The 23,122-nt window shown below is 47.0% G+C and overlaps 1 protein-coding gene and 1 pseudogene across 5 annotated transcripts in view; one reads left to right on the top strand and one right to left on the bottom strand.

Annotated features, from left to right (window-relative positions):
- Positions 1-123: 123 nt before the first annotated feature.
- QRICH1 (glutamine rich 1) overlaps positions 124-23,122 on the bottom strand; it is a 46,678-nt gene continuing 23,679 nt past the window's right edge. For all 5 annotated transcript variants that reach the window (XM_066350832.1, XM_066350831.1, XM_066350833.1 and 2 more), the window contains 8 exons: positions 20,272-21,312; positions 14,585-14,762; positions 13,848-14,002; positions 9,579-9,693; positions 3,338-3,446; positions 2,858-3,009; positions 2,445-2,535; positions 124-1,053 (listed from right to left, as the gene is read on the bottom strand). In XM_066350832.1, coding sequence (XP_066206929.1) covers positions 861-1,053; positions 2,445-2,535; positions 2,858-3,009; positions 3,338-3,446; positions 9,579-9,693; positions 13,848-14,002; positions 14,585-14,762; positions 20,272-21,312 — 2,034 coding nt within the window. In that variant the 3' untranslated portion in view covers positions 124-860. The remainder of the gene's footprint in view (positions 1,054-2,444; positions 2,536-2,857; positions 3,010-3,337; positions 3,447-9,578; positions 9,694-13,847; positions 14,003-14,584; positions 14,763-20,271; positions 21,313-23,122) is intronic.
- On the top strand, positions 11,621-12,392 carry LOC136382382 (large ribosomal subunit protein eL8-like; annotated as a pseudogene).

The following is a 23,122-nucleotide window of genomic DNA, read 5'->3' as shown; positions in this document are numbered from 1 at the left end:
ACCAAGGTTGGGCTGTTCCGCGTCGCCGCCCCCTCCCGCCATAGCCCATTCATTAACAGACCCTGCTCTGCTTCCCGTGTTCAGCCAGTCTCCTCCCAAATAAAGAGGCGTTGTTCACTAGCATGTTGAAAAGACGTGCTTGTCATTCTTAATAAACAACTAGATTAAGAATACATAAGAGAAACAGTGGTATCTTTATATGATACACAAGTGTATGTTACAAGAATTCCATCAGGCACAGGAGCCTCAGGTTTAAGGCCTCAATGTAAGGCCAAAAAAAAAAAAAAAAAAAAAAAAGCATGGTAAAGTTTTTACTTTAACATCTAAAATGTCACTTGTCATAAAGGAGGGTGTAATAGAAACTGTCTTTAATAAATCATAATTGAAGTTCCCTCTCATTTTCCTTCCATTAAATGCTAAGTTTATGTCTGAGCATGAAAGAAAAAACCATTCCCCTCTGTTCAGCGAGGTTGGCCAGAGTGGAAACCACCTGGGAGATTCCCGGGAGGGTCCATCCATCATTAATTCCATCTTTCTGGAGGAAGGGAAGGGGCCACATTTGTCCTAACAGTCCAAGCCCTTTCCCCAGGCCCCAGGGAAGAAAAAAAAGTCAGCCAGCAACTTTCTGGGACACCTGGCTCTCAGGAAACCGGGAGCCCCCACAAGCTGAGCAGTCCCCCCAACAGGTCTATGAAGATGCATAGGGGCAGAGTTTCCTTTTACATTCTGAACAGAAGCAGTCTGAAAGGCTTCATAACTACACCAATATAAAAAAAGAAAAGAAAAAATGGAGGCCTCTTCTTTAGTGTGAAAGTCTGTTTTCTCCCGGATGCTCTCCCGTGCACCATGGCTGCGGGGTCTCAGTGCATGGTGCTGGCGCTGGCCACCGCGATGGCCTCCTGAATTTCTCGTATCACCAGGATCCGAGTCAGCATCTGTCCCATCTGCTCTCTGCTGATAGGCTGGACCGAGTACCAGATTGGACTGTTGGGGGCCACCACTGGCTCAGGCGTCAGGTAAAAGGTGTCATTCCGGCCCTTCACACTCTGGGGGCTGTGAATACAACAGTAAAAGCTGATTAAAACCACAACCTCAACCTTCCTACCTGAACCTCCCAGAGAGATGTCTGCAAAGTTGGGAAGGCAGGTCTGGAAAGTATGGTGGCACAGCTACTGAATTTCATGCGGATAACACAAACAACCTCAAGTGCCAGTGACGGGCTGCCTGCTGTTCCTCGCTCCCACACTACCAGCTGCGAGTCCTCTGACTCGCTGGCTGCCTAGGGCTCAGTCCAGTCTTATTCCAATTGGAACCAACTTCACCTCACAGAAGGTCTGTCTCCAAGGTATTTCCTTTTCCCAATCCACTAATAATCTGAGGGACTGGGGCCCTGGCCTGGCACACCCCCTGTCCCCCTCAATGTTGTGCTATGACTCTCTTGTATATTCAGCATATGCCATCCTCCACTCATTATTCATCTATCCACTCAAGATTTGTTAAACTGTGTGCCAGTCCTCCATTAGGTGCTGATATTAAAGAAAATGAGTAAAACCCAACAGTCCCTACCTTCTAGAATTTACAGACAAAGGGGAGAGGCAGTGATTAAGCAGCCACACAAATACACACAAAATGACAAACAGTGGTAAGCGCACCGGAGGAAACAGCCTGAGGAAATACGTAGGGAGTCTGAAAATGCTTCCCCACTAAAGCTGTTTGAGAACAGGACTGAAGGAGCAAACTGCCAAACAGGTAGGGGTGGGTGGCATGGGTTTTCCCAATGCAAAGTTCTGTGCTGAGGCCTTGATAAAGGGAACGCACGGTGCCTGTAAGAGGAGAAGAGCTACATGGACATGAGGTCAGCAAGGGGGAGTCCATGAAAGACCTGCCGGCCACCCTCTTTGTCGAGTTAAAATCACTGAAGGTTTTAATTTAAGTCGCATGAGACCTAGAAGGTAGAAAAGATCACTCTGGCACTGCTGTGAAGATAACAGCTAAACTTCGGGCACAAAAGAAAACAGAAACCAAGGACAGGAGTCCCCCTTAGATGGATGGTGATAGTGACAAAAGGTCAAGCCCAGGATGCTCATATGTGATGTCGGCAGCCTCTCTGTATCTGCCTCCCTCTCCCTTCACCTCTCCAGGAAAGGGAACCACCAGGGAGCAGAGACCCCTTTGACATCACTGCTAGGAACACCATAGCTTTGGGAAAAGCAGTGAGACTGCTCTGTACTTAGATTTTTTGGATGTTCTGACTCAGCTGGGTACTAGAGAATGCCTCTGCACACAGGGACGGACACACACACAGGCACCAGCTCTGCACACAGGTACGGACACACACACAGGCACCAGCTCTGCACACAGGGACGGACACACACACAGGCACCAGCTCTGCACACAGGTACGGACACACACACAGGCACCAGCTAAGAATAAAGCCTCCTCACCATTTAAAGAGGTAGAAATCGTACAGCTTGATGGGACATCTCAGTGGATTCTCTGGATTTTCCGTCTGTTCTGCATACATGTCATCTGTAACTATAAAACACACTCTCACCACCAGACACGGCATCAAACTGCTTTAGTGCAGGCCCAGACCAGGAACAGCAGGTTTCCAGCCAGCCCAACTAGGAAATACTGGAAGGGGAAAAGAGTGTGACAAATGGGAAGTGACTATGAAAGAAAAGGGCAGCTAGCTATCTTTTCTGAGGCACCTCCTCTTCTTGAAGAGTTGAAGTTTCTGGCTGAGAAGAGAATTCCTACCCAGCAAATCCCACACCCACACGCATCACTAGCGCATGCGGCACGAGGGCACAACAGGACAGACAGCACGTTCTGCAGCCCGTGCCTCCTTCCCTACCTTTCTGGCCAGTCTGGTGTATCCCAAGTGCCTTCAGGTACCGAATACTGGTGCTCTTATCCTTAGGATTAGAGGGGTTCTTCTTTGTCTGTCGCAAGACCTTGGAGAAGGCCAGCTTCATGTGCTGGTCCACTGTCTTTAACAGGAAGTACCTGCACCGCAAGTGAAAGCAAGGCAAAGGGGAGGGGTGCAGGAGACCACGGTTTACCCGCTGCCATCAGTATTTCCGCATGGCTGCTGCCTACACCCAATACACTATCTAGTGGAGAAGTCACACCAAGAAAGATGGTGGGGATCTGGAAAGGCTGTCTGCTTCTCTGGCCACCACACAAAATGCAGCCAAGTAGAGCTGAGGGCTTTTGGTAACCCAAAGGCTCTCAGACATGTCAAAGGCATTCAGAAGTCAGCCCAGACAGTGTCCACCCTCTTTGCGGAGCAGATGCCAGCAGTGGCTGAGCATGGGGCCTCTAGAACACTTACTTGGTGTTAAAGAACATGAGGGTGGTCAGCAGGGTGGAAGGGGAGTGGGCTCCAAGCTGCTTGCACTCCCACAGCATCTCCTCAGTCACATGGCTGGGCAGGACATAGCCTAGGAGGAATAGAGGACTGCTACAACAAGAGCAGGGCAGGCATTCCCTCACAGGTGCAGGATGGGAGGCGGGAGGCACACCAGGACCACATGGGTAAACTAGAGAAGTCTTCCTGGGATGACAATCACCTGGGAAGCTGACTGAAACACAAATGGCTGGGTCCCAACACAGAGGTCTCAGGTGGAACATGTTAATGTGCACTTCTAACGAGTTTCTAAGACCACACTTTGAGAACCACAACCCTACACTTCCTGCCCTTACCTAATGTTAATTCTTCCTTTAATACAACGTTAACATGGGGCTAAAGCAGGGGTAGTCAACCTTTTTATACCTACCGCCCACTTTTGTATCTCTGTTAGTAGTAACATTTTCTAGCCGTCCACCGGTTCCACAGTAATGGTGATTTATAAAGTAGGGAAGTAACTTTACTTTATAAAATTTATAAAGCAGAGTCACAGCAAGTTAAAGCATATAATAATTATTTACCAAGTACTTTATGTCGGATTTTCGCTAAGTTTGGCAGAATAAATCTTTATAAAACAACTTACTATAGTTCAATCTATCTTTTTATTTATACTCTGGTTGCTCCGCTACTGCCTACCATGAAAGCTGGAGCGCCCACTAGGGGGCAGTAGGGACCAGATTGACTACCTCTGGGCTAAAGGATAGGCCTCAGGGAAGGTGGAATACCTAAAACTATAACCCAAACTCTGCATACATACACACTTCTCTGGGACGAGGACACTGAGCTCTCATCACAGTTTCAAAGGTGTCCAGAGAACTGGTATGCATGCCCGTATACACTTTCTAGACCTTTCAACATGTCTTCCATCTCTAAAAAGCAAGCCCATTCTCATCCCCAATCTGGGTAAAGGGGAGACTGCCATTCAGAACTATTACAGATGTCCCCCACAGGGCAGGTTTTACTGTAAGATCCTGGTACTAAGTGAAATGACAGCTGGGCGGGACCAACAGTTTGATCACCAGGCCCCTTCCTGTGTTCATTCAGCAGTCAGTGTGCAAGTGTTTGTGCGCAACACCAGTGCCACACTGGTGAGACCACAGCAGCAGACACCAGCCTTCTCCTGCCAGAGTCTTAGGGCTGTTCAGGCAGGCAGCGACAGTGCCACTTCTTGAAAGCAGGGAAAGAAATACTCTGCCCAATACACTCCTCTCTCTGTCCTTGCCAAAGCTGGTCCTCTGACTCCTTTGGTGCATTTCCATTTTTTTTCTTTCTTTTTTTTTTAACAGACAGAGAGAGGGATAGATAGGGGCAGACAGACAAGAGCAGAGAAATGAGAAGCATCAATCATCAGTTTTTCATTGTGGCACTTAGTTGTTCATTGACTGCTTTCTCATATGTGCCTTGACCATGGGCCTTCAGCAGACCGAGTAACCCCTTGCTCAAGCCAACAACCTGGGGTCCAAACTGGTGAGCTTTTTGCTCAAACCAGATGAGCCTGTGCTCAAGCTGGCGACCTCGGGGTCTCAAACCTGGGTCCTCAGCATCCCAGTCCGACGCTCTATCCACTGTACCACCGCCTGGTCAGGCACATTTCCATCTCTTTAGGGCAGCTCTGCCTCTCCTCTGGTCATTTTGTGGTCCAGTAATGAGATAATCCTACCTGCTCTCAGACATGTCTATAGCAGGACAGCCCTCCGCAGCGAAGGCCAGCCCCAGGAGTGATCCCAGGTGTACTTTGGCATGCCCTATTTTCTCTGGTGTCACTTCACTAACTTTAATCACTTTTAACAATATAACTTAAAAGTAAACTTTAATGAATGAAAACCAGGACTCCTGGCAAGGTAGAAGGGTGATACAGATAGAGACATATGAAAGCCTTGTCTTCTGATTCTGAATTACAAGTATCAAAATGACCTATTTTGTTTTTTATATTTTTGGTCCTGCCCACTTTAAGGTCTAGAAACAATGAGCAACACAGGAGCAATAAGCACACCCAGCAGCCAGACTTAGATTTGGTACTAAAATAGCATTTTGTCACTTAAAACCCAGACTCTCTGGACAACAGACTGATTCCACAGTGGGACAGGAAATATCCAAGATAAGCCTGAAACATTCTGGCAAACCAGAAACCAAGAAGGGTTGTGTCAAAAGAAATTAAGGGCCAATTAAAGAAGCTCAAAATGACCAAAGATAGGACAATTTGTGCATCGGTAAACAAACAAACAGAAAAGATAACTGCAACAGACTGAATCTTTTTTTTTTTTTTGCATTTTTCCGAAGCTAGAAACGGGAGGCAGTCAGACAGACTCCCGCATGTGCCCAACCGGGATCCACCTGGCGTGCCCACCAGGGGGCGATGCTCCGCCCATCTGGGGCATAGCTCTGTTGCATCCAGAGCCATTCCAGCGCCTGAGGCAGAGGCCACAGAGCAATTCTCAGCGCCCGGGCCATCTTTGCTCCAATGGAGCCTTGGCTGCAGGAGGGGAAGAGAGAGACAGAGAGGAAGGAGAGGGGGAGGGGCGGAGAAGCAGATGGGCACCTCTCCTGTGTGCCCTGGCCGGGAATCGAACCCAGGACTCCTGCACGCCAGGCTGACGCTCTACCACTGAGCCAACCGGCCAGGGCGAACAGACTGAATCTTAATAAATGTTTTAAATTCATTAGTTCATAATGATTCTTTAAAACAAACACCCAGCTAACTGGTTATTACCAGGGGAGCCTGGTGAACCAAGTTCTTCCTGAGAAAACTGTTAAAGAAGAAATACCTTATCTGACTGAGCAACAGGTCAGGGCCACAATTGATTGAAGTGGATGTGTTAACAGAAAGACTCTGGCAGTCATCACACAGGCAGCCTGTATAAATGCTGCTCAGCTAAACTCCTAAGGTTTCTTAGCAAATAGAAGAAACTAAAATAGTTATTACTAATAAATAGTCAATCGGTTCTAGGGCAGACTGTAAATGGCTTCCAGCCAATCAGCTTCTACAAAGAAAAATGAAACAAATACACTGCTCTCAGTCTGTTTCTTTTTCCTACTCATTCTCCTCTGTTTTATAAACTGTTTTTGCTATTGTTTATTGAAAAGTATTCAATATCTGTCTTTTGTGTGAGTTACCATTTATGTGAATATTAAGTTTGTGAGCTTTGCAGCGACAGTCCTTATTTTGTGTCTCCTGCACTCATGTGTAAATACTAAAGTATATGTATGCTGTCTTGTTAAATAAATTGTTCATATAAAAGCAAAGTAAAAATTATTTTTAAAAAATAGCATAGAATTTATGACTCAGATAAAATTATGATAGACAATTAGAAATTCAAACAGGGTAGAGAGTTTGATGACATTATAAAATCATCTTTTTAAAAAATGTATGATAATGCATTGTGGCATGTCAATAATACGTATTAAATATTTATGAATAAAGCGGGACTTACTTCAAAATAATACAGCAGAAGCACTAAGTGGCATATGTATGAAATAAGATTAGCCATGAATAAATAGTAGGTACATGAGAGTGTCATGAATCCATTTACATGTGATTAAAATTTCACAATAAAGTTTTAAAAAGGAAACTGCATAGCTACACTTGGCTTGAAAATGTGCAAGTCATGTAGTGTAATTCACTGATTCACTTATTCAGTCTGTTCTAATGATAGCCCCTCAGCTAGGCCTCCTTACTAATGCCCTTAACATTTTCCATTCACTTCTTACATCATAAATTATTTTGATTATTTGATTATTTATTGTCTCTCCCTGTTAAGACTGTCAGCTACTGTTCCCTACTATATTGTTATCCATACATCTTGAATACTGCCTGGCACACAGTTGGCAGTCAAAAATATGTATTTAACCAATAATTTTTTTTAAGGTTAAGCATGTAACAAACTTTGCATGGTGATGGAAGTTAATGAGATTGTTTTCAACACAAATATCAAAGAGTGCAGCTGCTGGATCATAAGGTAAGAAAATGCTTGCTTTTCTATGAAAATGCCAAACTGTCTTCCAAAGTGGCTGTCCCACTTTGCATTCCCACCAGCAACATATCAAGATTTAAGATTTCTGTCGCACCCGCCTGACCAGGTGGTGGCGGAGTGGATAGAGCATCGGACTGGAATGTGGAGGACCCAGGTTCGAGACCCTGAGGTCACCAGCTTGAGCACAGGCTCATCTGGTTTGAGCAAAGCTCACCAGCCAGGACCCAAGGTTGCTGGCTCGAGCAAAGGGGTTACTTGGTCTGCTGTAGCCCCACGGTCAAAGGCTCACATGAGAAAGCAATCAATGAACACTTAAGGTGTCACAAGGAAAAACTAATGATTGATGCTTCTCATCTCTCTCTGTTCCTATCTGTCTGTCCCTATCTATCCCTCTCTCTGACTCTCTCTCTCTCTCTCTGTCTCTTAAAAAATAAAATAAAATTGAAAAGAAAAAGATTTCTGTTGCTCCCTATCCAGCATCTTGTGCTGCAAGTGTTTGGGATTTTGGCCATTCTAACCGTTATATAGTAGTATCTCAGTATTTTAATTTGTAATTTCCTGATGACATATGATAAAGCATCTTTTACATACTTGTCTACCACCTGTATACGTTCTTTAGGAGGCATCTACTCAGCTCTTTTGCCCATTTGTTAATCAGGCTGTTTCCTTTGATTGTTGAGTGTTAAGAGTTCTTTGTATATCTATCTGGACACCAGTCTTTCATCGGGAATGTGCTGTGCAAAGATTTTCTGTTTGTGGCTTGTTTTATCATTCTATTACCAGTGTCTTTCACAGAGAAGTTTTTAATTTTAATGAAGTCCAAGTTATCAATTTCTTTCTTTCATGGATCACAGTGCTTTTTGTGTTGTTTATAAAAAGTCATCATCAAACCCAAGGTCACCTATATTTTCTTGTATGCTATTCTCTAGGAGTTTTATAATTTTGTATTTAAATTTAGGTCTGTGAAGGGTGTAAGGTCTGTGTCTAGACTCATTGTTTCACGTGGATGCCCAGTTGTTCCAGCACCACTTGTTGAAATGACTTTCCTTTCTTCACTGAACTCCCTTAGCTCCTTTTGTCAAAGGTGGTTATATTTTTGTGGCTCTATTTCTGGGCTCTCTATCCTGTCCCATTGTTGTATCTGCCTATTCTTTCACCAAAAACCTGCACACAATGTTTACAGCAGTTTTATTCATAATTGCCAAAACTTGGAGGTTCCTCAGTCGATCAATGGAGAAACCAACTGCAGGACATCCATACAATGGACTATTATCAGCAATAAGAGGAGATGAGTTATGAAGTCACAGAAAGACATGCGTATTGCTAGGTGAAAAAAACCCAACAACCTGAGAAGGCCACATACTAAATTATTCCAACTTATAACATTTTAGAAAAGGCAAAAACTATGGAAACAGTAAAAAGACGAGTGGTTGCCAGTGATTCAGGGAGAGGGAGAGAGAAATGACTAGGTGGACATGGGATTTTAGGGCAGTGAGACTTTCGTATGATGCGGTAATTATAGATACACGTCATTATACATTTGTCAAAACCCACAGAATATACAAACACAAGGAGTGAACCCTAATGTAACCTATAGGCTTTTAATTAATAACGTATCAATACTAGTTCATTAATTATAACAAGTATACCACACTAATACAATATAATAATAGCGGAAATACTGTGAGGGAAGTATATGAAAATTTTCTGTATCTCCTGCTCAATTTTTCTGTAAACCTAAAACTGCTCTAAAATATAAAATTTATTTTAAAAAATAAACACCTTAGATATCCTACTGCAAAACTTATGTTCTTTCCAACATAACATACTATGTTCTACATGTATGTGTGGAACATGTCTCTTCAAACATCTGGGGAAAAACCCCAATATCTAATATGAATAACCTACACATAACAATTAATAATCCTTTATTTTTGCAATCATTCTAATTTTAATTAATAGGAAATAAAAAGAGTAACTACCCACACACGACATGCCTATTTCTTGCCCCCCTGGGACCAGCTGGGTCCTGTCTCTAGTGAGAAGTGTCCCTTCCAGATCAGGGCGAGCAGCACAGAGTCGAGGCTGGTGCCTGGGACTTAGCATCCTCACCCACATGTCAGACAGCCACACAAGCAGCCAATCCTTTTAAACCCCAGGTGGGAAAGACATCCAAGGACTAAAAAGACTCTTACCAAGTGGAGTGACTCGAGGTTGAACATCCTTCAAAACTTCATGTAGCCACTCCGTGAATCGAACGTAATAAAGATCCGAGAAAATGTCATCAACCCGTCCATTTTCAAAAAGATACTAAAACAACAACAAAAGTTGTTGGTAGTTTCCTGTGTAAGGCCGTTAAGGGAAATAAACATTTTCTACCAGTACCATCACCTCTGCCTACCCATTCTTCCCCTAAGAAGTGTACATACCAGGTCAAAGCTGTCTAGCATGTGACACTTCCACAGTACACTTCAGACCCTGTAAACCAACTCTCACAACACTCCTAAGAGTTGGGTCAATGGGGCAAATTTTGTGAATTCTATTTAACCAGGTGAGGCATTGTATTATGGCAGCAAAAACCATGGTGCAGGATCTGGGGCCAGCCTCTTACTAGCTATGGTGTCATAAATAACCCAAGTGAGTTGGGGCTCCGTACCCTTGTCTGATGACTGTGACTGTCTTCCAGAACTAGAGAAAGCATTAAATGAGACAGCATGTAAAGTGGCTCCCATAGTGACTGGGAAGAAAGAGGAACAAACTGGAGGCGGACTTTTCTCAGACCTAGGCAAAAGGGTGAGTGCCCACCACCACGGCTTTTCCCCAAGAGCACTCCAACACTAAGAAATCCAGCTCAGCTCTGCTCAACTGCCCGTCTAAAGTGAGTTTCTGTTATGCTTCACCGTAGATGTCCTGAAAACCCAACCACACCTATATATTCTACCTCAATACCTTCAAATAATTCTTTTGTATTCATTTAGAGAACAGTAAGATAAACTGTGTGTTAGCACCACACTTTGTTTTGGATAAATTCCTTTTATGCAAACCTTGCCTATTTTAACAAAAAGTATTAAGTGTTTCATGACTTTTTAAAAAAGGCTCCCAGGTAATATACCAAAAATAAATTGTGGGTTTTTTTTTTTTTACAGAGACAGAGAGAGTCAGAGAGAGGGATAGATAGGGACAGACAGACAGGAATGGAGAGAGATGAGAAGCATCAATCGGTTTTTCTTTTTTTTGTATTTTTCTGAAGCTGGAAACAGGGAGGCAGTCAGACAGACTCCCACATGCGCCCGACCGGGATCCACCCGGCACACCCACCAGGGGGCGACACTCTGCCCATCCGGGGCGTCACTCTGTCGGAACCAGAGCCACTCTAGCGCCTGGGGCAGAGGCCAAGGAGCCATCCCCAGCGCCTGGGCCATCTTTGCTCCAATGGAGCCTCGGCTGTGGGAAGGGAAGACAGAGACAGAGAGGAAGAAGAGGGGGAGGGGTGAAGAAGCAGATGGGCGCCTCTCCTGTGTGCCCTGGCCGGGAATCAAACCCGGGATTTCTGCACACCAGGCCGACGCTCTACCACTGAGCCAACCGGCCAGGGTCTGCATCAATCAGTTTTTTGTTGTGCATTGCGACACTTTAGTTGTTCATTGATTGCTTTCTCATATATGCCTTGACCGTGAGCCTTCAGCAGACCGAGTAACCCCTTGCTTAAGCCAGAGACCTTGGGTCCAAGCTGGTGAGCTTTCGCTCAAACCAGATGAGCCTGTGCTCAAGCTGGAGACCTCGGGGTCTCGAACCTGGGTCCTCTGCATTCCAGTCCGATGCTCTATCCACTGCGCCACCCCCTGGTCAGGCTCCTTTGTTTCTTTTTAATGTGCAAAGTATTTTAATAGGAGTTTCTCTAGATGGCAGGATTATGAATGATGTTTACTTTCCTATTTTCTAAAGTGAACATTTAATTCTTTTGCCATTAAAAAAAAAAACACTTAGCCTGCCCTGTGGTGGCACAGTGGATAGTTTCAACCTGGAATGCTGAGGTTGCTGGTTCAAAACCTTGGATTTGCCTGGTCAAGGCACATATGACAAGCAATCAATGAACAACTGGAATGAAGCAACTATGAGTTGATCTTTCTCACTTCCCACACTCCACTCCCTTCTTTCTCTGGAAAATCAATAAATAAAATCTTAAAAAATAAAAAAAATAAAAGAACACACTTAAACTCCCCTCTTGACGCCCAAGATGCTGAAAGGAAAGAAGTCTACGGAGAAGAAGGTGGTGCTGGCTCTGCTGTCACGAAGAAACGGGAGGCCAAGGAGTTAAATCCCGTCCCAGAAAGGGCCCAAGAATTTAGACACGACATCCGCCTCCAACCTCCTCTGCTTTCTCAGTTGGCCCCGTGACATTCAGCACAGTGGCAAAGGCTGTTCTCTGTAAGTGTCTAGAAGCGCCTCCAGCCATTAACCAGGTCATCCAGGCCTGGGACAGCCCAAGAACTACTCGACTGCTCAAGCGGGCCCACAGGTACAGACCCGAGACAGAGCAAGAGCAAAAGCAGAGACCACTGGCCTGGGCCGCAGGCTAATAAAAATGCTGTCAGCAAAGGGGATGTCCCCACCAAGAAGCCACCGGTTCTTCAAGCAGAGGCTAACTAACACTGCCACTGCCTGGGTGGAAAAGGCAGGCCGGCTTGTACTGATCGCACGTGACGTGGATCCCATCCAGCTGCTGTCTTCCTGCCTACCCTGCCCTGGAAGATAGGGGTCCTCTACTGAAGGGTCAAGGGAAGGTCAGGCTGTAGTGATTAATCCACAAGAAGACCTGCATTACTGTCCCCTTCACACAGGTTTACTCGGAAGACAAAGGAGCTCTGGCTAAGCTGGTGGAAGCTGTCGGACCAACTACAACTCCAGATACAATGAGATCTGCAGCCACTGGGGAGGCAATGCTGGTGGCTTGTATTGCCAAGCTGGAAAAGGCTAAGGCTAAAAAACTAGCCACCAAGTTGGCCTAAGTATGCTATGTTTTCTGTACATAAAATAAAAATTCTCGGCCCTGGCCGGTTGGCTCAGTGGTAGAGCGTCGGCCTGGCGTGTAGAAGTCCGGGTTTCGATTCCCGGCCAGGGCACACAAGAGAGGCGCCCATCTGCTTCTCCACCCCTCCCCCTCTCCTTCCTCTCTCTCTCTCTCTTCCCCTCCCGCAGCGAGGCTCCATTGGAGCAAAGATGGCCCGGGCGCTGGGGATAGCTCCTTGGCCTCTACCCCAGGCGCTAGAGTGGCTCTGGTCGCAACAGAGTGACTCCCCAGAGGGGCAGAGCATCGCCCCCTGGTGGGCAGAGCGTTGCCCCCTGGTGGGTGTGCTGGGTGGATTCTGGTCGGGCGCATGTAGGAGGAGTCTGTCTGTCTCTCCCCGTTTCCAGCTTCAGAAAAATACAAAAAAAAAAAAAAAAAAAGAAAAAAGAAAAATTCTCCTTCAAGGACCTGGCTGGTTGGCTCAGTGGTAGAGCGCTGGCCTGGTGTGCAGAAGTCCCAGGTTCGATTCCCGGCCAGGGCACACAGGAGAGGCACCAATCTGCCTCTCCACCCCTCCCCCTCTCCTTCCTCTCTGTCTCTCTCTTCCCCTCCTGCAGCGAGGCTCCATTGGAGCAAAGATGGCCCGGGCGCTGGGGATGGCTCCTTGGCCTCTGCCCCAGGCGCTAGAGTGGCTCTGGTCGCAACAGAGCGACGCCTCAGAGGGGCAGAGCATCGCCCCCCTGGTGGGCAGAGTGTCGCCCCTGGTGGGCGTGCCGGGTGGATCCTGGTCGGGCGCATGCGGGAGTCTGTCTGTCTCTCCCCGTTTCCAGCTTCAGGGGAAAAAAAAAAAAAAAAAAAAAAAAAAATCTCCTTCAAAAAATAAACACAGGCCCTGGCCGGTTGGCTCAGTGGTAGAGCGTCGTCGGCCTGGCGTGCAGGAGTCCCAGGTTCGATTCCCGGCCAGGGCACACAGGAGAAGTGCCCATCTGCTTCTCCATCCCCCCCCCTCCTTCCTCTCTGTCTCTCTCTTCCCCTCCCGCAGCCAAGGCTCCATTGGAGCAAAGATGGCCCGGGCGCTGGGGATGGTTCCTTGGCCTCTGCCCCAGGTGCTAGAGTAGCTCTGGTCGCGGCAGAGCGACCCCCCCCCCAGGGGCAGAGCATCGCCCCCTGGTGGGCGTGCCGGGTGGATCCCGGTCGGGCGCATGCGGGAGTCTGTCTATCTCTCCCCGTTTCTAGCTTCGGAAAAATACACAGGAAATAAAAAAAATAAATAAATAAATAAAAATAAACACAAAACAAACACACACACACACACACTTAAAAACTCATTATATATAGTAGTTGAAAGAGAATGTTCTAATTATAACCCCTTGCTTGTCATTTTACTACTTTGAAGATCCAGTGAATACCTGATGGGAACATAGCTCAAACATGTTCCTGTGAAGCTCTTTCCTACCTTCTGAATGCACAGGAAAATATAGTAGAGTACATCTGGATCATAGGGTTCACCTTCTCCATTTCGAGCTTCCCGTGTCATTAGACAGAGCCCATAATTCAACTCGGCCACAGCAGAAGAAATGAGATCTTCCTGAAATCGCAGAAGCTGGCGTCCTACAACACAAACCCTAAAGGTGAATGGGGGTCCTGGCAGCAGTCATCTCTTTACTGGTTACTTATATCTATGAAAGGACAGCTCAGAACAAATACTGCCCATCAGGGCTGGGACGGAAATGGTCACTTGCATCTGGCCTAGTAAGATAAAACAATCCTACATGTTGTATCCCACCAAGGGTCTTCTTCCCACAATCCTCCCTACCTCTCATATTCTGAAATTTTTTATTAGGGCTATGACATTAAAGGGAAAAAACAACCCACTCACTGTAATGTGAAGAAGTATATAATCACAGCGCTAAGGAAGAAGGGCCCTGGGCTCACTCAATGGTTTCCAGCTCTTCTCAGATCTAGGTAAACTCCAGAAATCGAGGTCTACAAAAATGCCTGGTCTTGGACAAATGCTACAAATCCTGCTGCTTTTCAGCTGGTCAGGCCTGCTTGTTGCACATCTTAAATTCAGTACACTATATTAGATGGAGCTCCTTAGTGCCCAGAGCCAAGGGACACTACTTCTTGCCATTCTCTCCTCCTGCTGCTCCAGTGCCACTGCCCTCCCCCTGCCCTGCTCCAAACACTCACTCCCAATGGGCGCCAGTCTGTTCTGAGCATCCTTCTCTAGCTCAGCGTTCTTGGTCTGGGCCCAGTTTTTCCATACTTCAAGCCCTTCTTCTGGCTTCAGAGAATTTGGAAGCAGAAGTTCTGGGGAAGGCTGTGGCTGTGACTGTGGTTCAACTTCAGCAACCTGGACCGTTTGAGCCTATGAGAGAAAAACCATCAAAACGTGTCAATTTTCTTTTGCATTAGGCCCTTTGTTTGAAAAAACTGCCAGAAAAACGTTACTCGTGGTTCTTTTAATTAAAAAGAATTTTCAGCCCTGGCCAGTTGGCTCAGTGGTAGAGCGTCGGCCCGGTGTGTGGAAGTCCCGGGTTTGATTCCCGGCCAGGGCACACAGGAGAAGCGCCCATCTGCTTCTCCACCCCTCCCCCTCTCCTTCCTCTCTTGTCTCTCTCTTCCCCTCCTGCAGCCAAGGCTCCACTGGAGCAAAGCCCCAGATGGGCAGAGCATCGCCCCCTGGTGGGCATGCTGGGTGGATCGTGGTCAGGCACATGTGGGAATCTGTCTCTCTACCTCCCTGCTTCTCTAATTCAGAAAAATACAAAAAATCCCAATCTCTTCTTGCAGTCCTATTTTCAAGACTCTTTTCAATTCTACTCCTTACCCCATGGATAGCAAATTCTAGTACGTACTGTGATTCTCAGCCCTGGCAATACTTTTGAATCTCTTATTTAACAACACCAATACCTGCCTGACCAGGCAGTGGCACATTGGATAGAGTGTGGAACTGGGACATAAGACGACCCAGATTCGAAAACCTCGAGGTCACTGGCTTGAGTGTGGGATCACAGACCTGACCCCATGGTCACTGGCTTGAGCCTAAAGGTCGATGGCTTGAAGCCCAAGGTTGTTAGCTTGAACCCAAGGTCGCTGGCTGGAGCGAGGTGTCACTCGCTCTGCTGTAGCCCCCTGGTCAAGGCACATACTATATGAGAAAGCAATCAGTGAACAACTAAGGTGCCAGCAACAAAGAACTGATGCTTTTTATCTCCCTTCCTGTGTGTCCCTATTTGTCCCTTCTCTGTCTCTGTCACACAAAAATAAAAAAATTACTCTTGCTGATCTATAGGGAATGAAATCAGCAAAAGTGGAAACAGGTGCTGTCGCCTGGAATAAGATAGTGGCAGGGGAGATGACTTAAGTCTGACAAGTTGGTGGAACCAATGTGGCTTAATAAACTGGCAGTGAGGAGTAAGGGAAAGAAGACAGCCACGGAGGACTTCTGGGTTTCTGGCTGAAACAAATGGGTAGCTGGCTGATACCACTTCCTAAGACAGGGAAGTTTTTGATAGTGCCAGAGTTAATGCTAATGAAGAGCTGAGAGAACTTCAATTAAATCCAAGCATATACACAGCTGCTGAATGTGTGGTGAGGGTCTGAAGGGGAAAGGCCTGGTCTGGAGAGACTTAAGATCTGTGTGTCGTGGGCAGCAGAGGGGTTATGATGAGCTGCAGAGCCTCTCGATCTAAGGCTGAATCTCAACTCCGCTACTTACTAGTGATGGCTTCGGCCTTGTTGTTTAATCTCTTTGTGCCTCAGTTTCTTCACTTGTAAAATAAAAATATACTGCTCACAAAAATTAGGGGTATTTCAAAAACAAGTATGAAGCTATAAAATAACCCCTAATTTTTGTGAGCAGTATAACAGTAGCTCTCTCATAAGGTTGGTGTGAGAATGAAATGAGTTAAGAGAAGTACCACGGAGAACAATGGGGCAGAAAGCGTCAGTGAGCGTCTTTAGCAGCAGCAGCACCTAAAGGATGCTGAAAACCATGCCAAAGAACAGAAATTCTGAGGGCAGTACTGCACTCTGAGGAAATCAACCTGTGTAGGGTTCAGACAGAGGAGGAGGAGACGCCAGCAGTCTCCTGAGAAAAGAAGCAATGGGGTAGAAAGACAACCAGGAGTTTACAACATGAAAGCCCAGAGGAGTTTCAAAAAGGCTCTACTGTGTGTTGCTGAGATTAAAAACAGAGGTGCCGGCCCTGGCTGGTTGGCTCAGTGGTAGAGCGTTGGCCTGGCGTGTAGGAGTCCCAGGTTCGATTCCCGGCCAGGGTACACAGGAGAAGCGCCCATCTGCTTCTCCACCCCTTCCCCTCTCCTTCCTCTCTGTCTCTCTCTTCCCCTCCCACAGCCAAGGCTCCAATGGAGCAAAGTTGGCCCGGGCGCTGAGGATGGCTCTGTGGCCTCTGCCTCAGGCGTTAGAATGGCCCTGGTTGCAACAGAGCAACGCCCCAGATGGGCAGAGCATCGCCCCCTGGTGGTTGTGCCGGGTGGATCCCGGTCGGGTGCATGCGGGAGTCTGTCTGACTGCCTCCCCGTTTCCAGCTTCAGAAAAATACAAAACAAAAAACAAAAAACAAAAACAAGAACAGAGGTGGCGCAGTGGATAGAGCGTCGGACTGGGATGCGGAGGACCCAGGTTCGAGACCCTGAGGTCGCCAGCTTGAGCACAAGCTCATCTAGTTTGGGCAGAGCTCATCAGCTTGAACCCAAGGTCACTGGCTTGAGCAAGGGGTCACTCGGTCTGCTGAAGCCCCATGGTCAAGGCACATATGAGAAAGCAATCAATAAACAACTAAGGTGTCCCAATGAAAAACTGATGATTGATGCTTCTCATTTCTCTCCGTTCCTGTCTGTCTGTCCCTATCTATCCCTCTCTCTCTCTCTGTGTCTCTGTAAAAATTAAAAAAAAAAAAAAAAAAAAACCCAAAAAACCAGAGGTGCCTGTTGGATTGGCCACTGCTGACCTCGCTTGACATGAGCAGACTCAGTTGTGTGTGGAGGCAGATTGTACAGATAATTCTCTTGAGAACTCTGGAATAATGTAGAAAGGATAAATGGGGTAATAGATGGAGGTGGATGAGAGAGAGAAAGAGGAAGAGAGGGAGAAGGAAACAGAGAGAAGGAGGGAGGGAGATTTTTGCCATAAATCTGGTTTTAAAGACAGGCAATCAGAGAGCTTTCATGAACGGTGTGCCAGCTGAAGAAGCACAACACTCATCAGCTCTCTTTAGGGTTCAATTCATATCACAGCACAATTACCTCCCCACAGGCTGGGAGTGCTCCCAGGATAGACTGTTCCCTAGCACAAAGCTGGACAGGGAGGGCAGGGGAATGTCTGTGGTGTAGATGAACAAACTTAACTTTCCTGCGTGAGGGGTCTTCTTCCCAATTTGTCTTTTTCTGGAAATAATACTTGATAAGTCCCTATAAGACTTTCCCAAAGGAGACACAGCAGTGAAGAACATGGGCCCACCAAAATGAACTCCAAAACAGATCTTCTGCTCAAGGACCCAAATGTACACTTTATTAAGAGATCAACAGGCCCTGGCTGGTTGGCTCAGCAGTAGAGCATCGACATAGCGTGTGGATGTCCCAGGTTTGATTCCTGATTAGGGCACACAGGAGAAGTGACCATCTGCTTCTCCATCCCTCTCCCTTCTCTCTCTCTTCCCCTCCCACAGCCATGGATCAAATGGTTTGGACAAGTTGGCCCAGAGTGCTGAGGATGGCTCCATGGCCTTGCCTCAGGCACTAAAATAGCTCAGTTGCCGAGCAATGGAGCAGCAGCCGCAGATGGGCACTCAAAGCATAGCTTAATCATAAAGCACAGGCACAGCATCGCCCTGTAGGGGGCTTGCCAGGTGGATCCCCATCAGGGCGCATGTAGAAATCTGTCTCTGCCTCCCTGCGTCCCCACCTCACTTTAAAAAAAAGAGAGATTAATAAGCACCAAATAAGCCCTGACCTACAAACTGAACCATCAGGCCCAGGAGATCAGGAGATCTGAGAAGAGGCCTAATGAACTCGCTGTCTGTGAGCAACAGTTGAATACAGAGCCCTATTACAAGTCTCTGGGCTGTTTTCTTCTACATGTAGTCAATTCTACAAACTAGCACTTGATTCTTATTACCAACTCTTAGGATTCTGAAAAAAACTGCCAACCACAGATTATCATATCAAGCTTAACTCTTCCCTTTGGGATGTTAACCCCTTAGCCCCCATACTGTTTCCTCTCCTAGCGGAACCTCCCATGTTGCCCCAGGCCATGTCTCTTCTTCCCACCCCTGACTCTATATTCGTGTTGCTCCTTTCTTCTGTCACTGTAAGCTACAATCTAGAGAGCATATCCCACTTTTTGCACAAAGATGCCTCTGTTGACTTTTTTTTATTTATTCATTTTTAGAGAGGAGGAAGAGAGAGAGAGAAAGAAAAAGCGAGAGCAGTGGGAAGGAGCAGGAAGCATCAACTCCCATATGTGCCTTGACCAGGCCAGCCCAGGGTTTCAAACCGGAGACCTCAGCATCTCCAGGCCGACACTATCCACTGTGCCACCAGAGGTCAGGCTCTGTTGCCTTTTTAACCTAAAATGATTTCTGAATTCCCAGTTGTCTATGTGTGAGCGACACATGATATCACAAAGGATTATGCTGCCTTATCAACAACTCAAAGAAACAGAAATCGTATGTTCTTACTCCCACTACTGGACTATAAACTACCCAAAACAATGACTACGTCTTATTCTATTCTAGGCCTACTGGATATTTAATAGTTCCTTAACAAAATCACCTAAGATAATATACTGTTGCCTTTATGAAACCACTAGGTCAGCTTTTGCCTAATCAAAATCATTTACAGCCGGCCCGAGTTCCTGGGGTCCCCAGTCTGCCAGCACCATGCTCGTGCCCTCTCCCTCACGGCACTCAGGAGCCACAGCCCCTGGGCACTGTCTCTAGCAGTTCCATGAGACCAGAGGGCCTATGTACACTCTAGAGGTCTGCTAGACCAGCGACCAAAGAGTTTACTAAGTCTTAAAAGATGAAAGACTAAGAAGATTAACAATTAGAAAAGATAAAAGAGCTAAACCTAAAGTTAAAATTTCAAGAGTTGTATTTTTGCTACTTTTCTGTAAATCTAAATTACTTCAAAATAAAAAGCTTTAAAATTTTTTTCTCCCAGTCAGGGTGCTTTCAGGAGTCTGTCTCTGCCTCCCCTCCTCTCACCGAATAAAGAAAAAAAATTTTCAACATAGTTGCCATGACAGAAAAACCAATTAACTAAGGCTTATCTTGAATGTTAAGAAACATAGAAACACCTTTGGGAAATCCCACTGCACAGGTGGCTTGTTCAAGACTCCCAAAGGTGACAGGCCATGGAGGAGGTATTTTAGTTCTTTTAATTCACCTACATTGTGTCCACAGATAAAACGAAAGGAGGTACAATTTCATGTCCTCTCCACTGAACTGAGTTTAGAGTCTGTGCACTAATCTACTGAGGTTCCAAGGGATCCTTTCATGTGTGATGCAGAAAGGCTCCTGGCAGGAGGGTGACACTTGGGGTGTTCCATTCGTCTCTACCTAGAACTTTCCTAAGAAGAGGTAACAATGAAGCACTCCAGGCAAAATCCAAAGCAGTCAATGCCCATTTCATTACTTCCAGAGTGGGACTCCTGCCGCTGCACAGCGTCACCTGCTGCTTCGGGCCCCTCCCATAAAATACTAGAATATTCCCAATTAAAATATTCAACACTAAACACTGCAAGACTAGCAACATCGCATCGACAACCAGAGGTGCCAGAGGTTTCCAGGCCAGTTCTGCATTGCACTGGGTCCTGCGGGAGCAGCTGCCCCACAGGGAAGTATCACTTACTGAACAAGTAACCTGGAGCTGCTGCTGCTGCTGCTGCTGCTGCGGTGGCGGCGGCGTCTGTTCCTGGGGGGTCTGCTGTTGTGGCTGCTGCTGAGGGTCCCATATATGGACAGTCTGAGCTGTATTCTGGTACGTGCCTGCTACAGCCTGCACAGCCACTGGAATGTGGATGTTGCCATTCATGAACTGTGCTGGAAAGAGAGAGTTTGCAAGGGTCTGCACTACCTCTTCATGGGAGTTTTTCACTACAGATGTGGCACCCACCATCTTCTCCTTGTCATCCTCCAGCTTCACCGCAGCCAGGGCTGTGGGGGAGCCACTGACGTGAACTGCGTTGTATGCTTCCTGGGGAATGGCGATGTGGGTGATGCTCTGCTGCTGAGGGTCCCCCCGGGGCTGAGCAGAGTAAACAGGGATGGTCCAGGTTTCTCCTGTAGGGCTAGTAATGGTCCCAGTGGCACTGTACAGGTGGGCACTGTCCACTGTCAGTAAGTCTGGCCTCAAAGATACGTAACTTTGCTGCTGGCCCTGTGGAATGGCCAGCACGGTAGCCACCGGCTGCCCTGAGATGGCGTAGGATACAGTGATGGGCATGTCCACTTTGCGCTTCTTCACGGGCTGGAGAACACTGGCGGTGCCAACCCGCCGCTCCCCTTCCCTCGGTGAGCCCTGCTGAGACGGTGGCGGGGAGAGGGCACCCACGGTCTGAATCTGGATCTGCTGACCCCCGGTGAGGGACTGGCCGGCCACCAACTGAGCCTGGATCTGCTGATGTGGGATGTGCTCTTCCGGGATCTCCGCAGCTTGAATCTGCTGGGCCGCCTGCACGTGCTGCACCTGGATCTGGGCCGCCTGCAGCTGCGAGGGGCTGGGGCTCTGCAGAGACGGCGTCTGGATGGAGGGGGCTGCCGGTGGTGGGGCCTGGCCCTGGATCTGCACCTGGACCTGGAAGGGCTGCTCAGCGGGCTGGTGCACGGCGAGCTGTGGGGAGAGCTGCTGGGCCGACACCTGCTGTGGAGACTGCTGGACCTGCACCTGGACCTGTAGCGACAAGACCCACCGTGAGCAGATGAGGCGGCACCGAGAACACAGCCCTGAAGGGAAGACAAGAGCTCAGGCAGAGGGCTCAGGAAACGTGAGGAGAAAGGACTGCCGCACCCAGGACTTCTCAGTAGTCCCCCAAACCGGATGTTAAGATCCTCCAGCACCACCTTGCATGAAGAGCAACACACACACACCCGGAGCAACAAGACTCTCAACTGGGGTCTACGAAGAATATATCAGAGCTATGCTCCCTTTTCCCTCCTTTTAAAATGTGACCCCCTTTGGTTTTGATTATTGGTATACTAGTACAATTATATAATTTATAAACATATTTACTCGTATGTTCAAAACATAGTTTATCTATGGGGTGAGTGATAAAAAGTATGGGGACCACTACCTTAAAGAGGTCAGAAAGACAAGTACTTTCCTTCCACAGGCACCCAATTCCCAACCTCAGGATCAAAACTATTCCCACCACGGACAACTAGTGGAAAACAGGGTAGAGACAAAAACTCCTGAAATCTTTTGAAACTATCTTAACTTGGATGCTAAAATGCAGGCACTGTTGAATGATTCCTTTGAGTGCCTTTACAAAAAAAAACTGAGGGCCTGACCAGGCAGTGGTGGCACATGGCTAGAGCATTGGCCTGGGACGCCGAGGACTCAGGTTTGAAACCTCAAGGTCGCCAATTTGAGAGTGGGTTCACCCATCTTGAGTGCAGGATCATAGACATGACCCCATAGTCGCTAGCTTGAGCAAGGGTTCCCTGACTCAGCTGAAGCTCTCCCGTCAATGCACATAAGAGAGAGCAATCAATGACCAACTAAGGTCCACAACTATGAGGTGATGCTCCTCACTACTCTCACCATTCCTGTCTGTCTGTCCCTGTGTGTCCCTCCCCCCGTCCCCATCTCTCGCTAAAAACCAAACAGCTGAGGTAAAACTGGTATATAACATATGTTTCAGGTGAACAGCACTGTAATTCGACATCTGTATACACTACAGAGTGATCACTACCAAAGTTTAGTTACCATCTTTCACCATACAATTGACCTCCCTCACCCTTTCAACCTTTCCCCTCTGGAAGTCAACAATGTATAGTCTGTATTATGAGTTTTAGTTTTGTTCATTTGTTTTGCTAGAGTGCTTATTTAAGACATGTTTGTTCGAACAGAAAAGCCATTTTAAAAAAACAACCCACAACCCTGGCTGGGTGGATAGCCTGGTTGGTTAGTACATCTTCCGAAGCACAGAGGTTGCCAGTTTGATCCCCAGTCAGGGCACATATTGGAACACAGCAATGTCCCTGTCTCTCTCCTCCTCTCTGTCCTCTATCACTAAAATCAATAAATAAAAATGAAAAAACAAAACAACAACAACAAAAATACACCCCCACAAGATTACTGATAATCTAAGGAAGGTTACTTACTATGTATATCCTGGATCACACATTTCTGATAATGCAACTTGTCATATTGCTGTTACTTCAGCATACAAAGCAACATGAAAAGATGTTATGCGTAATAAATACGTAATTAAAAAAAAATTGGAGCACTTGAGATCTTGCTTCTTGGCATATGTTAATAGTCTGGTTCAAATAAACTCTAATAAAAACTCAAAAGAAAAAAAAAGGGAGGCCCTGGCCGGTTGGCTCAGCGGTAGAGCGTCGGCCTGGCGTGCGGGGGACCCGGGTTCGATTCCCGGCCAGGGCACACAGGAGAAGCGCCCATTTGCTTCTCCACCCCCCCCCCTTCCTCTCTGTCTCTCTCTTCCCCTCCTGCAGCCAAGGCTCCATTGGAGCAAAGA

Source organism: Saccopteryx leptura, chromosome 10, assembly GCF_036850995.1.
Source record: "Saccopteryx leptura isolate mSacLep1 chromosome 10, mSacLep1_pri_phased_curated, whole genome shotgun sequence".
Lineage (NCBI taxonomy): Eukaryota > Metazoa > Chordata > Mammalia > Chiroptera > Emballonuridae > Saccopteryx > Saccopteryx leptura.
Note: the sequence above shows the minus strand (reverse complement) of the source record. Positions and strands in the feature narration are given on the sequence as shown.